This window comes from Salvelinus sp. IW2-2015, linkage group LG22 (assembly GCF_002910315.2).
Source record: "Salvelinus sp. IW2-2015 linkage group LG22, ASM291031v2, whole genome shotgun sequence".
In the NCBI taxonomy this organism is placed as follows: domain Eukaryota; kingdom Metazoa; phylum Chordata; class Actinopteri; order Salmoniformes; family Salmonidae; genus Salvelinus; species Salvelinus sp. IW2-2015.
In genome coordinates this window covers 6832043-6846971 of record NC_036862.1, presented here as the reverse complement: position 1 = coordinate 6846971, position 14929 = coordinate 6832043, and the positions used below count along the sequence as shown (strand labels likewise).

General features: G+C 39.9%; 1 protein-coding gene and 1 long non-coding RNA gene across 3 annotated transcripts in view; both read right to left on the bottom strand.

Moving 5' to 3' along the window:
• Nucleotides 1-1448: 1448 nt before the first annotated feature.
• Nucleotides 1449-14929, bottom strand: part of LOC139022789 (uncharacterized) — a 40057-nt gene continuing 26576 nt past the window's right edge. The window contains exon 2 of the long non-coding RNA XR_011473825.1: nt 1449-1553. This is a non-coding gene — a long non-coding RNA (uncharacterized lncRNA). The remainder of the gene's footprint in view (nt 1554-14929) is intronic.
• Nucleotides 3219-14929, bottom strand: part of LOC139022784 (zinc finger protein 22-like) — a 34296-nt gene continuing 22585 nt past the window's right edge. The window contains exons 1-2 of one of the 2 annotated variants that reach the window (XM_070433990.1): nt 10173-10588; nt 3219-4063 (exon numbers count right to left, since the gene is read on the bottom strand). In XM_070433990.1, the coding sequence (XP_070290091.1) occupies nt 3594-4063; nt 10173-10464 (762 nt within the window). In that variant the 5' untranslated portion in view covers nt 10465-10588 and the 3' untranslated portion in view covers nt 3219-3593. Of the gene's footprint in view, nt 4064-10172; nt 10589-14929 lie in introns of those variants that run through there. The other variant, XM_070433989.1, reaches the window with a different exon arrangement.

Here is a 14929-nt window from a genome sequence, read left to right as displayed (position 1 = left end):
CTGCTGCCAGTTTCAACTGTTCTGCCTGCGGCTATGGAAACCTGACCTGTTCACCGGACGTGCTACCTGTCCCAGACCTGCGGTTTTCAACTCTCTAGAGACAGCAGGAGCATTTACTCCTGGGTGCTGACCTGTTGCACCCTCGACAACTACTGTGATTAATATTATTTGACAATGCTGGTCATTTATGAACATCTTGGTCATGTTCTGTTATAATCTCCACCCGGCACAGCCAGAAAGAACTGGCCACCCCTCATAGCCTGGTTCCTCTCTAGGTTTCTTCCTAAGTTTTGGCCTTCTCGGGAGTTTTTCCAAGCCACCGTGCTTCTACACCTGATTGCTTGCTGTTTGGGTTTTAGTCTGGGTTTCTATACAGGACTTGAGATATCAGCTGATGTAGAAGGGCTTTATAAATATAAATACATTTGTTTTTGATTTATTCTTATTCCATTACTTAGATTTGTGTGTATTAGGTATTTGTTGTGACATTGGTAGATATTTACTGCACTGCTGGAGTTAGAAACACAAGCATTTAGTTAGATATTACTGTACTGTTGGAGCTAGGAACACAAGCATTTAGTTAGATATTACTGCACTGTTGGAGCTAGGAACACAAGCATTTAGTTAGATATTACTGTACTGTTGGAGCTAGGAACACAAGCATTTGGTTAGATATTACTGCACTGTTGGAGCTAGAAACACAAGCATTTAACTACACCCGCAATAACATACATATGTGACAAATAACATTTAAATTCTTATGAAGGTCACTTGTGTAAAATGGTTTAGATGGTAAATATTTGTCCCCTTAGCAGTTCATCACGTAAGCAAAAGGGAATATGTTCCATCATCTGTTAATTTACATTAGTGCAAATTGTCCACTGATATTGGTGTAATTTCTCACCCCTTTTGGCTGTATGAAAGTTAATTTTCCTTCAGACACACACATTTGTTCTTTGCTATTATGAAGGTCATTTGAGTGAAATGTACTTTTCCCCACTGATTCACCCCACCTCTTTACATTGCTTATGCATATTCGGTGGCCTGACTGCATCCAGACTATGTCAAAGGTCCATCCTGGTAGATCTGAACCTAATGCAGCTTGGAGTGATCAGATGACAGAAGTCATATTTAGGTGCCAGGTGTAACTGAGGCCATAGATGCTCTATATCATTTACTGTGTTTGAGTGTTTTATATAATATGACTAAATTGGTTTCTTTCTGTGTTACAGGGGCAGTCAAGAAATGAAACGGCAAGGCCACAGAACATGACATAAGCAGAGCTGTGGGAGACCACCTCAAGCCCCTGGTAGAGCCGGGGGTGGTGTTTACCACTCCACCACGCCTTCAGCAGGCTTGACAAGTGGGATTGAGACTGATTTTCATACCAAGATGGACCAAGAGTCTGTTGATTGGTCGGTCATTGGGTTAATTTGTTTTGCAATATGTTCAAATCAAATCAAGCTTAATTTATACAGCACATTTCAGACATGGATGCAACACAATGGCTTCACAGGAAAAAACAATGAAAATAAAGAGATATTTAGTACAAACTTAAGAGAAAAAAACAAAACAACTGAAAGACTAATGAGCATTGTAAAGAAATGCCATTGATTAAAATATTAACAATATGATGCTATATCCAACCCAAAATATAACTTGTTTTTTAGGAGGGGTTCTGAAAGACACTATGGGGGTGTCCACTGAAAGTTGACTAGTAACAACAACTGGGACCTAAAAGACACCCACCATGAGACCCACTAAATCTGCCCAAGAAGAGGCAAACAAAAGAAAAACCAACACCAAACTTAAAGACAGGAAGCAAACCAAAAAGGTGGAGCAACTAAAGGTGTTGACTCTCCACATCTATCAAGACAACTGGACAACTGAATTTTGTCTCTTATATAATAAGGGACTATCATTTGTCACAATATCACAGGCCACAGACTTTGATAAAGACTTCCAAAAGTGTTTCCGCTGTTTAAGATCAACTGAGTTTTTTTTAAATGGGGTTTCTCCCTGTGCACCTGCCAATGTAAATCCTTTGAACGAGACAAGTTACCAGACAGGACATATTGCTGATGTTCTTCCCATTAATAACCTGAATGACAATTAACTTGTGGGCGGTGGTGGTTTTTCCAAGAGTTTTTCCTAGCCACCGTGCTTCTACACCTGCATTTTTTGCTGTTTTCGGCTGGGTTTCTGTACAGCACTTCGAGATATTAGCTGATGTACAAAGGGCTAAATAAAATAAACTTGATTTGATTTGACTAACGGGGTCACACCAATCAGTGCGTCCTAAGTGCTAACGAGCTAGACGTGCTAAAGTTCAACCTCAAAACAAAAATGGAAAAACCAAAGCCTGTAACATTTTCCCCCTTAAGAAAACAAATATATCCTATGTTTTTGTTGGACAAGTTTGCTCACCACCGACAGAAAACAACTTTCATTTCACATAATCAACTACAATGCTTCTACAATATAAACATAGTGTCTACTGGCTGTCAACAATTAAAATCAAGAAAAAACACATATTTCTAAATAATAATATACTATCGTATTATTTTTTAAATCATTTTTCTTTCAATAGAATCATAAAACTAACTCGCTTCTAGAACTCTCATCCCCTTGGAACGAGCCCCCCAAAAAAATCGTCTCCAATACGGAAAAACGTGCAGTGAAAATAAATTGTGATCCATGGCAACGCACTGGCTAAACGCAAAACTTGTTGACTGCCCACCCTTGAGACAATCAGCAACCAACTCCTGCAATATCCGTAGTAACTTTTCACCTTACTTCTCTCTCTCTTTTCAGGGTTCACTCGATAGGCATGTTGTTGGATCGGGGCCCAGTCCCCAATGTCATGCATTTGGGTTAGCACATCTGAGAATGAACCCTGATATTCTAAAAGCAGGGCAACATTGTCAATATAATTGTACCCAAAAATGGTCAGCTGGTTGCATAACTAATTATGATTACTAAATGTTACATAATTGTAAATATGAAAATCAAAACCAAATGTACACCCCTTTGTTAATATGTATTGGCAATAATTAACTTAAGGGTGAGACATGGAATAATAAAACATGTATCTTTTGTCAGGCTGGATGTTTGAAATATGAGGTGATTTGAGTCATGCTTCTTCAGTAGTGGAATAAAGACAATTAGCATTTGAATGTTGTAAAGAAATACTGGAGTGATGTCAGATTGTTAATAAAATTGATTATAGACCAATTTATTATACTGCTTTCATGTTATGTATATACACAAACATCTGCAACAATTATCATATTACATGTATTTTTTTAAACAAGCAGCTTTTTCAACTTGTAGAAAATAGCTAGCTACATTTTGAAGTGCTGCATTTTGATTAAAGTGGGTCACCAACGCAGAAAGTGCAACACAGCTCGTTTTTTGTTGTCACTTTTTGTTAAATAATACTCTTTCAATTCAGAGCCTGGATTTTCCCCTGAGGCTAATATCCATATCATGCTGCAATCAATTGAACAGGGCAAAGGATAAGGTAGAACATCATTAAAGTACTCCTACTACAATGTTAAAACATTCTACATTGTGACATTATTTCATTGATATCATGAAACAACTCCTTCATGTATTTTCTTATGTTTGATAAGAGATCTTTTATCAGAGTATCTCTTGTCACATTGATCACAACTATGAGGTTTCTCTCCTGTGTGTGTTCTCTGGTGTGTCGTCAGATAGTTAGATGCAACAAACCTCTTCCGACATTGATCACAGCCATAAGGTTTCTCTCCAGTGTGTGCTCTCTGGTGCACCATCAGGCTGCCTGACTGAGTAAACCTCTTCCCACATTGATCACAGCCATAAGGTTTTTCTTCTGTGTGTGTTCTCTGGTGTTTTTTAAGTTCTGATGAAGATGTGCAACCTTTCCCACAGTCAGAGCAGAAGTGAGATTTCTTCCCTGTGGGTCTCTGCTGGTGTTTCTTGAGGTGTTTTGATGTGGAGAGACTCTTCTCTGCCTCGTCAGCATCATGAGGTTGTTGAGGCTCCCCAGAGGATCCACAATAGTCACGTCTCTCTTCTGTGTGAACAACAAGTCAGACAGATGGTTTAAGGCCCACAACAGCAAAAATCTACTGTAAAAAAGGTGATGCCAACAGCGTAGCCATGATGTTGTACAAACAATGACGTCCGTAATGAATGTTCAATATTTGACATTTGTCTTATGACAGTCAAGTGAACAACAATAGTCATATTTTGTCTTGTTTTCACATTAGTAGTAACATCGACGATTGTATGCTAAAAATACGTTTTTAAAGTTGTTGAAATCCTAAGCAGTGTGCCAGACAACCTTTGGTCTCCAATATAGGCACCTTTCTGTAGGTCTATGTTGTTGTTGGGGGAAGTTATGGGTCCTACAGTAGGTCTATGTTGTTGTTAGGTGAAGTTATGGGTCCTACAGTAGGTCTATGTTGTTAGGTGAAGTTATGGGTCCTACAGTAGGTCTATGGTATAACTAGCGGTTTCCGCATTAGCTTGGAGGAGTTTCTGCAACCAAATTGCATTTTAGCAAACACAAAGGGCAGAGAGCGATGCAGAGAGCGATGCATCTATTTGGGGATGTCTGATAGTATTTACGCACCACCACTAATGATTTGTGGAGCTTCTCAAAGTAATTTTCACTTCATCTCAAACAGCAAGTAAACAATGTCTTACTAAAATCAATTGGCGAATGACAATAGTTCCTCAAAGTATTTGTAAAATATTTCCAGCTCTCACTCTTGTACACATGCATGACAGGGAAAAATGTTACTCTCTGATCCAGTGGATATGTCATAAAATACCTGATTACTTCTTATCCCTTACACAAATAGCCTACAGCTGTGTCTGTCCCAAACTCACTGGCGCGGGAAACTGAGGGCCCAGAATATTTTAAATCAAGTTTCGGACGACCTAGGTGATAGAACATGAAACATTGTATCAACTATGTAGACAGGCCATGAGCAGCCAATGTGATTTATTTTATCTGGATATTTTCTAGCTGTTTTTATTTGTTGGCTTTATGTAGGCTATTTTTACATAGTTGGCAATGGCAATAAAAGTTATTTAGATTTGTATAATTTTCATTTAGATAGAATGTAGATTAATCACAGATAATGATTTTGAGATAAAGACTATTATAATTATTATTACTATTACAAATTAAATGAAATTGTTCCAGTAAAATGTGAATATGAAAATCATAACTGGCACCAGATCAGTAGAAATGGTCAGATAAATTGGCACTACAAATGGAAAAGGTTGCCGACTGCTGTTGTAGCCTATTACTGGAAACTTCAGGAGCATAACGTCAGAATTTACGAAGACCAGCAGCAGGAGAATGCTAAGGAAGAGTTGTTTTTCTTATGGTTAGGCTTATCTTGATCTCTGGTTCCCTCGAGTCATTTGTGTGTCTCAATTATTTAATAAAACTGGTGATTCCTATGTTGATGATGTAAAGAATATTTGCTGCTCTGTGGTGTGTAATGAGGAGCAACCAGACGCTGCACGCATTTATGAAATTGCTTATTCCAGTTACTAATAAGCATGCACCCATTAAGAAAATTACTGTAAAAGCTGTTAAATCCCAGTGGATTGATGAGGAATTGAAAAATGGTATGGTTGAGAAGGATGAGGGAAAAGGAATGGCAAATAAGTCTGGCTGTACAACCGATTGGCAAACATCCTGCAAATTGAGAAATCATGTGTCTAAACTGAATAAAAAGAAAAAAACGACAAAATGAAACAAAGTTAAAGGACATAAAGAATGATAGTAAAAAGCTTTGGAGAACCTTACATACAATTTTGGGAAAAAATGTACTGAATCAGATGGCTCATTCATCACAAAGCCCACTACTGTTATGATTTTTTCAGTGGCAAGATTAGCAAACTTAAGCATGACATACCAGCAACAAACGCTGACACTACACATCCAAGTATATCTGACCAAATTATGAAAGACAAGCATTGTAATTTAGAATTCCGTAAAGTCAGTGTGGAAGAGGTGAAAAAATTATTGTTGTCTATCAACAATGACAAGCCACCGGGGTCTGACAATCTAGATGGAAAATTACTGAGGATAATAGCGGACTATATAGGCACTCCTATTTTACGTATCTTTAATTTAAGCCTACTAGAGAGCGTGTGCCCTCAGGCCTGGAGGGAAGCTAAAGTCATTCCACATGTGCTATGTTCTGCATAGTTAGCTCCAGGTAAATTGTTGCACTTATTCAGCCATTCTGTGACCAAAAACAAGCTACATATGGACAGTACCAAAATAAACTGACTCTGGAAATGACAAAGCACCTCATAACCTTGCTGGAAATGGGACAAACGGACCCCTTCTGTGGTAACAGACTGGGACGATTTGTAATCAAATCTAATTCCCAGGAACGGGGTTCAAATGAACCACAGAGACTGTGTGGGATAATAACATGGCCGTGTCCAACCCTGCTTGTTCCCTCGACTCCACTACCAACCACCAATCTCCAACAGGGCCCTTAACCTGTATCACTAGACACTTCATAGTGAGCTACAGGTAGGAATCAGCAATGAATCCCAATAATGAGCCACCTATGGGAGGGGTAACCCTTTGTGGACAAATCTCTCAACGTATTACTGCTACCCTGGGGAGATTGATATACCCCTTGAACATCGGCTCCAACCCTCGTCGGATGTGGCAGGGCTTAACACATCAGACTACTAAGGGAAGCACAGCCGATAGCTGCTCAGTGACACGAGCCTACCAGACGAGCTAAATTACTTCTATGCTCGCATTGAGGAAAGTAACACTGAAACATGCATGACAGCATCAGCTGTTCTGGACGACTTTGTAATCACGCTCTCCGCAGCCGATGTGAGTAAGACCAGCCGATAGCTTCAAGTACCTTGGTATCCACATACTTGGTGTCCACATTATAGGCTTAGTTAACTGGTGAACTGTTGAAATCATGGAAACATAATGACGATTCTAATTCTAGATTTGGAATAGAATGTGCAGCACCTTGAATATATTGTTGTTTGACTACCAATTAATAAACCAGGGAGGAATTACTGACAGAGTAGGAGCATGGTGGAGACATCCAAGAGAGGGAAATCAGGAAGGGAAATGGCAGCAAGTAGTGCAGACGAAAGGGATAACAAGTTGGTGAAGCAACAGATGTGCTGGAATGAGAACAATATACAGTGGGGCAAAAAAGTATTTAGTCAGCCACCAATTGTGCAAGTTCTCCCACTTAAAAATAGGAGAGAGTCCTGTAATTTTCATCATAGGTACACTTCAACTATGACAGACAAAATGAGAGAAAAAAATCCAGAAAATCACATTGTAGGATTTTTAATGAATTTGTTTGCCAATTATGGTGGAAAATAAGTATTTGGTCACCTACAAACAAGCAAGATTTCTCGCTCTCACAGACATGTAACTTCTTCTTTAAGAGGCTCCTCTGTCCTCCACTCGTTACCTGTATTAATGGCACCTGTTTGAACTTGTTATCAGTATAAAAGACACCTGTCCACAACCTCAAACATCAATCAATAAATTATTAGTAACCTTCGTCCAAACCTAGCAGTTTCCGCATTAGCTTGGAGGAGTTTCTACAACAAAATTGCGTTTGCATTGCCCTCACTGCAGCAGTGATAAATTGCATTAATAATAAACGAATAAAACATCTAAGAAGCTAGACATCATTGTGAAGGCGGCAAATAGATTTCTGGATCTCCAGGACTTCAGACGAAATGTTACAGGGAGTACTGAATGAAGACGTTCCACCCCTCCCAGGTTCCTGAACCTGTGTAGGGATCTGAAAAGTACAATTTTTGTTTGAAATTCAGGGTAGTGGAGTGATTTGTGGCCTGCTGGAGGTCCTTTTGCAGGGCTCTGGCAGTGCTCCTCCTTGCACAAAGGCGGAGATAGTGGTCCTGCTGCCGGGTTGTTGCCCTCCTACGGCCTCCTCCACGTCTCCTGATGTACTGGCCTGTCTCCTGGTAGCGCCTCCATGCTCTGGACCCTACGCTGACAGACACAGCAAACCTTCTTGCCACAGCTCGCATTGATGTGCCATCCTGGATGAGCTGCACTACCTGAGCCACTTGTGTGGGTTGTAGACTCCGTCTCATGCTACCACTAGAGTGAAAGCACCGCCAGCATTCAAAAGTGACCAAAACATCAGCCAGGAAGCATAGGAACTGAGAAGTGGTCTGTGGTCACCACCTGCAGAACCACTCCTTTATTGGCGGTGTCTTGCTAATTGCCTATAATTTCCACCTTTTGTCTATTCCATTTGCACAACAGCATGTGAAATTTATTGTCAATCAGTGTTGCTTCCTAAGTGGACAGTTTGATTTCACAGAAGTGTGATTGACTTGGAGTTACATTGTGTTGTTTAAGTGTTCCCTTTATTTTTTTGAGCAGTGTATATTCATACTTTGCTTACTCCTCTCTGATAAGATACCGCTGCACAAACATGCTTATCTAGGCTTACACCAGCACTGGTACCAGGCAGTATTACCTAGCTACGTTTGCTCTGACTCTTAATACATTTAGCAAGCTAGCTAGCCCGCTAAGTAGCGATTAGCAGCTAACATTATTTGAGCAACACCTTGCTAAGAAAAGACAATCTTTCACCTTTAATGTAATGGCATGAAAATAATTGCCAGAATATTATACAATGACTTATCAACAGCTCTAACACATAGACCCCCACAGGAAATCTACACTGGCAGTTATAGAAAGACCCATTTACTATATAACCATTGATTCTTGAAGAATATAACTTATAAATGTCTCAAATGTTTTAACCGTATTACCCCACCAGAAACCAAAACATAAGCTTGTATAACACCACTGTTTGTAAACAAATACTATATGGCTGAGGAGTAGGGTCGAACCAAGCGTTCTGACCTCACAATGACAGTAAAGCACCCAAGCTAACTGGCTAACGTTGGATAGCTTGCTAGACACAAATCAGAGAAAACCTCACTCTTACCATTTTACTTGCCCTAGCAGAGCTGGTTAGGCTGTTTTCATGTTATCCAGAGCGTTGGTGACTAACTGTGCTGCTGGAAACAATTTAAATTAGAGCTTTTTTGCAGATGTTTACTGACACCGGCCATATTCAACGGGTGTTGAGCGTTATTAAATTCATCAGTTATTCTGCGCTCTAATCAAGTCAATAAACATTGGGTAGTTAGTTAGAATATAGTTACTATACTGGCAAGTTTGATGTATAAGTAGCCAACTAACGTTAGGTAGCTAGCTCACATACTGGTACATACTGCTGTAAAGATATGCTATACGTTTTGTAAGGATAGTGTAGCTAACATAACGTGTAAGGTAACTTATTTGAAAAGTCATTACTTTGTTGCATTGCTCAACATTTGTCATAATTATTTAAAGCAGTTCATTTATATCCGCTCTCTCGTTGGACTTCGGCTGCATATTTTCCCCCATTTTCTTCAAATCTGAAAACGTTGAAGCCACGCCCATTTTCTGAAGAATTGCATTATGGGCCCTAAAGTACAGCGTGTTTGTCATATTTTGGCGAATTTAGTATGACATCCGGGAACTTTTGGCATACCAACTACATCATACTATGACCAATAAGCAGACTATATACTCAATTAACATCACAAATAGTGCAGTTAGTATGAGTATTCTAACACAGCTCAGGGCAGCCATTTTGTTTGTTTAAAAACTAGGTTGCCCCTTTAAAAAAAGCCACAACAATCAATCAACCAATCTGCAGTTCAACTAAGAACCAAGCAGTAATTCCACCACTGTTTTGGTAATAAGATGATGGATGGGGCTTGAGAAATGTAACTACTCTCTAATTCATAGACAGACCGATGGATGTAAGGACTGACCATCCATGATATCAACATTATAGTTTTAACCATGTTGAGGCTATACAGTCTTGATTTACATTGTTTCTAAACATTGGAGTAAAAAAAGCTTATTTGGGGTTCTGATGGGCTAAACAGTTGAACTAAGCGCATGAGGCATGTGTTATATTCTTCAAGAATCAATGCCTATAAATAAATAATTTTGAAAGTCAAAATATGGATGTAGCAATTGCATATTTCCCCTTTAACACCAAACATCAGTTCAACAACTGCAGAGTTTGTACCTCTGTTTTTAAGACAGTACTTACCAGTGTCCTCCTCTTTAACTGAAACGTCTTTCTCTTCTTTCACTGTAACACCCTCTACTTGTTTTTGTATAGTAAAAGGCTCTTTCACTCTGAACGCCTCTTCCTCTTCTTTCACTGAAATGTCTTTCTCTTCTTCTTTCACTGTAACATCCTCACCCTCTACTTCTTGTTTTTGTATTGTAACAGCCTCCTCTACCTCCTCCTCTTTCACGAGAGCTTCTTTCTCCATCCAGCAGACCTTCTCTTCTTCAGCAGGAACGGGGTTAAGTTTGAGACTGGAGCTATGAGGCATGTACTGAAGTTGCTAAGCGGTATAATTCAAAGCAGTGTCACTTTATCAGCAGCATGTGATCAATGACGTCTGAAGAATCATTTCGTCGAACACCTGATTGGTTTGGTATTGGGCTCGTTCGACATTGCAGCCGACAGTGCAGGTGGCTGCTGACTGCTGATTGACTAAATTACAAATCACCTTGCGTCATAAATAACTACTCGTTATTATTTATAAATCAGTCAGCCAGTCACCGTTTACCCACAACGCAGCATGGATTTGATGCTCTCGAACACGGCCAGTGGTTTAATATATGACATAATGGCTACTCTGCTACGGCGTGGGACTTCATCTATAAAAATGTGGCTGTTCTAAATTCAGTGTCGCTCAAATCGTTGAGTAATGAACCTATTTTTTTTTGACACAATTGGCTGGAAAGAGCCAATGATTCAGAAAGTTTTGTTTCCCCATTGCTACTTTTCAGCATGTTTTCTGTGAATTAGACTACGGGATATTTGTAACTTTTTCTCCGGTAACGTTAGTTGGTCTCGCTGACCATTACCGTGCTGGTTGGCTACGCTGGTTAGGCTAATAGCTAGTTGGCTAAATAGCTAACGTTAGCTGGTTGGCTAATATAACTGCATATAGCTAACGTTAGATGGCTGGCTAAGATAACTGCATATAGCTAATGTTAGCTGGCTGGCTAAGATAACAGCATATAGCTAATGTTAGCTGGCTGGCTAAGATAACAGCATATAGCTAATGTTAGATGGCTGGCTAAGATAAATGCATATAGCTAACGTTAGCTGGCTGGCTAAGATAACTGCATATAGATAAAATTCTTTGATATTTGGTTGGATGGCGTTCTGTATTTACAAAACTGGTTTACTTTAATCACTCAAGTAATGAGTGCAAATTATTGGTTTAATTTGAAGTTCTACATTTGAGGTTATTGCTGTTGTAGTATACATCATAGGGAATAGGCTGATCCTCCATATTACTTCACACCTGACTTTGGCATTCTTCTGAATTCTGATTGGTTTAATGTAGTAACTCCAAAAATAGAACAGTGAGGTGTAACTTTGCATTGTTAAAAATATTTTATTTATCTTTTTATAAACAATACAAACGACAACATCATACAAACATTAACTACATCACACCTGCCCAGACCCACTAGAACACACCTCCATCTACATTAACTACATCACACCTGCCCAGGCCAACTAGAACACATCTCCATTAACTACATCACACCTGCCCAGACCCACTAGAACACACCTCCATCTCAATTAACTACATCACACCTGCCCACACCCACTAGAACACACCTCCATCTCCATTAACTACATCACACCTGCCCAGACCCACTAGAACACACCTCCATCTCCAGTGCCCGCATCAGCACCATTTTATTTCTCTCTGTCGCCCACTCACTTTCAACTTTTAGATAATAAAGCATTTTACCATTCAATTGAATTAACAACAGAGGATTGGTTGATTTCCAGGTTTTAATTAAGTATAATTTTTAAGATGATTTATAAAAAAAAGTATCGTCCAACTCTGGGGTATCTCACTGCATCCTCAAATGTCATGTTTTGAAATATACAGACAGACGGATTAAAAGTAATTTTACATTGTGTAATTGTTCTTCTGACAGCCAACTTTCTAACTCCGCCCATAACTTCATGACGTCATTACATTCCCAGAAGGATTATTGAGTCATTGTTAGTTTTACACTGAAGACATGACTCTGTGGTTGTGCTGTAGAATTTGTGGATTTTGTCTCTTGTATAATAAGGGACTATCATTTGTCCCAACATCACAGGCCACAGACTTTGATGCAGTTAAAGACTTCCAAAAGTTATTCTGCAGTTTAAGATCAACTGAGTTTTTTGTGCACCTGCCAATGTAAATCCTTTGAACGAGACAAGTTACCAGACAGGACATATTGCAAATGTTCTTCCCATTGATAACCTGAATGACAATTAACTTGTGGGCGTATGTGGTGATGACGTCCAATTCGATGACGTTGTCCATCGGGATTGCCCAAAAAAGAAGACGCTCTGGATTGATCACTGGAGTCAGATGTGAAGGAGGAGGTTGATCATCAGGAGTCAGATGTGAAGGAGGAGGTTGATCATCAGGAGTCAGATGTGAAGGAGGAGGTTGATCATCAGGAGTCAGATTAGATGTGGAGAGTCAACACCTTTAGTTGCTCCACCTTTTTGGTTTGCTTCCTGTCTTTAAGTTTGGTGTGGGTTTTTTCTTTTTGTTTGTCTTCTTGGGCAGATTTAGTGGTCTCATGGTGGGTGTCTTTTAGGTCCCAGTTGTTGTTACTAGTCAACTTTCAGTGGACACTGAGAGCAAAAACTGAACATTATGTTATAATACTTTTATTGCATCAACTGTTGTTTTATGCAACAGAATAGAGGTTCTTAGAACTATTGTGTCTGTGTCTTCTACTGAGGATGGGCCTCTGGGAGAAAACACTGACAGGAGATTTACAATGTCTTTTGGGTGATTAAAACCTAAAGAGACCACATTCCAGGGCATGAGTTACTGTTTCTGTTCTATATGGTACCAGGGAGAGATGAACCCCCTCCTAAAAAAAAAACACCTTGAACTTTGCATTGCATCCAATTAATATTTTAATCAATGGCATTTCCTTAGCTGCTCATTAGTCTTTCAGTTAGTCTTCTGTTTGTGTTACTAAATATTTCATTTTTTATTTGTTTTCTTGTGAAGCCATTGTGTTGCATCCATGTCTGAAATGTGCTGTATAAATAAAGCTTGATTTGATTTCAACAAATGAACCCAATGATTGACCAATCAAAAGACTCTTGGTCCCTCTTAGTATTTGTTAATGAATAGAATACAAGTTATACATATGAGATGAGTAATACATAGACAAGATACAGTAGAATAGGATAGAATACAGTATATACATATGAGATGAGTAATACATAGACTAAGATACAGTAGAATAGGATAGAATACAGTATATGAGATGAGTAATGCCAGATATGTAAACATCAGGAGATCCACGAAGGAAAGACAGTGATGGTGGTCAGTGACGTTGTTGCAAATGGTGGGTAAAATGGTAAAACGTTTGAGTTCATTTTGTCCTGGTCACTTTGCCTACTGTTTATTGTCACGTTGGGATGCAACCTTTGTTGTCATTTTTTAAACATTTTTATCATTTTACCCCCGTTTTTTCTCCCCAATTTCGATCTTGTCTCATCGCTGCAACTCCCCAATGGGCTCAGGAGGCGAAGGTCGAGTCATGCGTCCTCTGAAACATGACCCTCAAACCGCGCTTCTTAACACCCGCCCGCTTAACCCGGAAGCCAGCTGCACCAATGTGTAGGAGGAAACACCGGGCGACGCTTGGCCAATTGTGTGCCGCCCTATGAACTCCCGATCGCGTCAGGTTGTGTACAGCCCGGGATCGAACCCGGGTGACGCTCTAGTGTCGCCTCTAACACTGCCATGCAGTACATTTACATTTAAGTCATTTAGCAGACGCTCTTATCCAGAGCGACTTACAAATTGGAAAGTTCATACATATCATCCTGGTCCCCCATGGGGAATGAACACAACCTGGCGTTGCAAGCGCCATGCTCTACAACTGAGCACACGGGACCAGTACCTTAGACCACTGCACCACTTGGGTCTATAGTGACGCTCTAACACTGTGATCTAGTACCTTAGACTGCTGCACCACTAGGGTCTATAGTGACACCTCTAACACTGTGATCTAGTACCTTAGACTGCTGCACCACCTGGTCTATAGTGACACCTCTAACACTGTGATCTAGTACCTTAGACTGCTGCACCACTCTGGTCTATAGTGACCCTCTAACACTGTGATCTAGTACCTTAGACTGCTGCACCACTAGGGTCTATAGTGACACCTCTAACACTGTGATACAGTACCCTAGATGCTGCACCACTCTGGTCTATAGTGACACCTCTAACACTGTGATACAGTACCTTAGACTGCTGCACCACTCTGGTCTATAGTGACACCCTCAACACTGTGATACAGTACCTTAGACTGCTGCACCACTCTGGTCTATAGTGACACCTCTAACACTGTGATACAGTACCTTAGACTGCTGCACCACTAGGGTCTATAGGGACACCTCTAACACTGTGATCTAGTACCTTAGACTGCTGCACCACTAGGGTCTATAGTGACGCCTCAACACTGTGATCTAGTACCTTAGACTGCTGCACCACTCGGGTCTATAGTGACAACTCTAACACTGTGATACAGTACCTTAGACTGCTGCACTACTCGGGTATAACTTTTTTTAACCAATTCTGATGGTTGTTAAAAATGTAGGAGCAGTATAGACCTAGTCTGTTCATTATATACATCTACATGATGTATTGTTACACCATGTAGGAGCAGTATGACCTAGTCTGTTCATTATATACATCAATATGATGTATTGTTACACCATGTAGGAGCAGTATG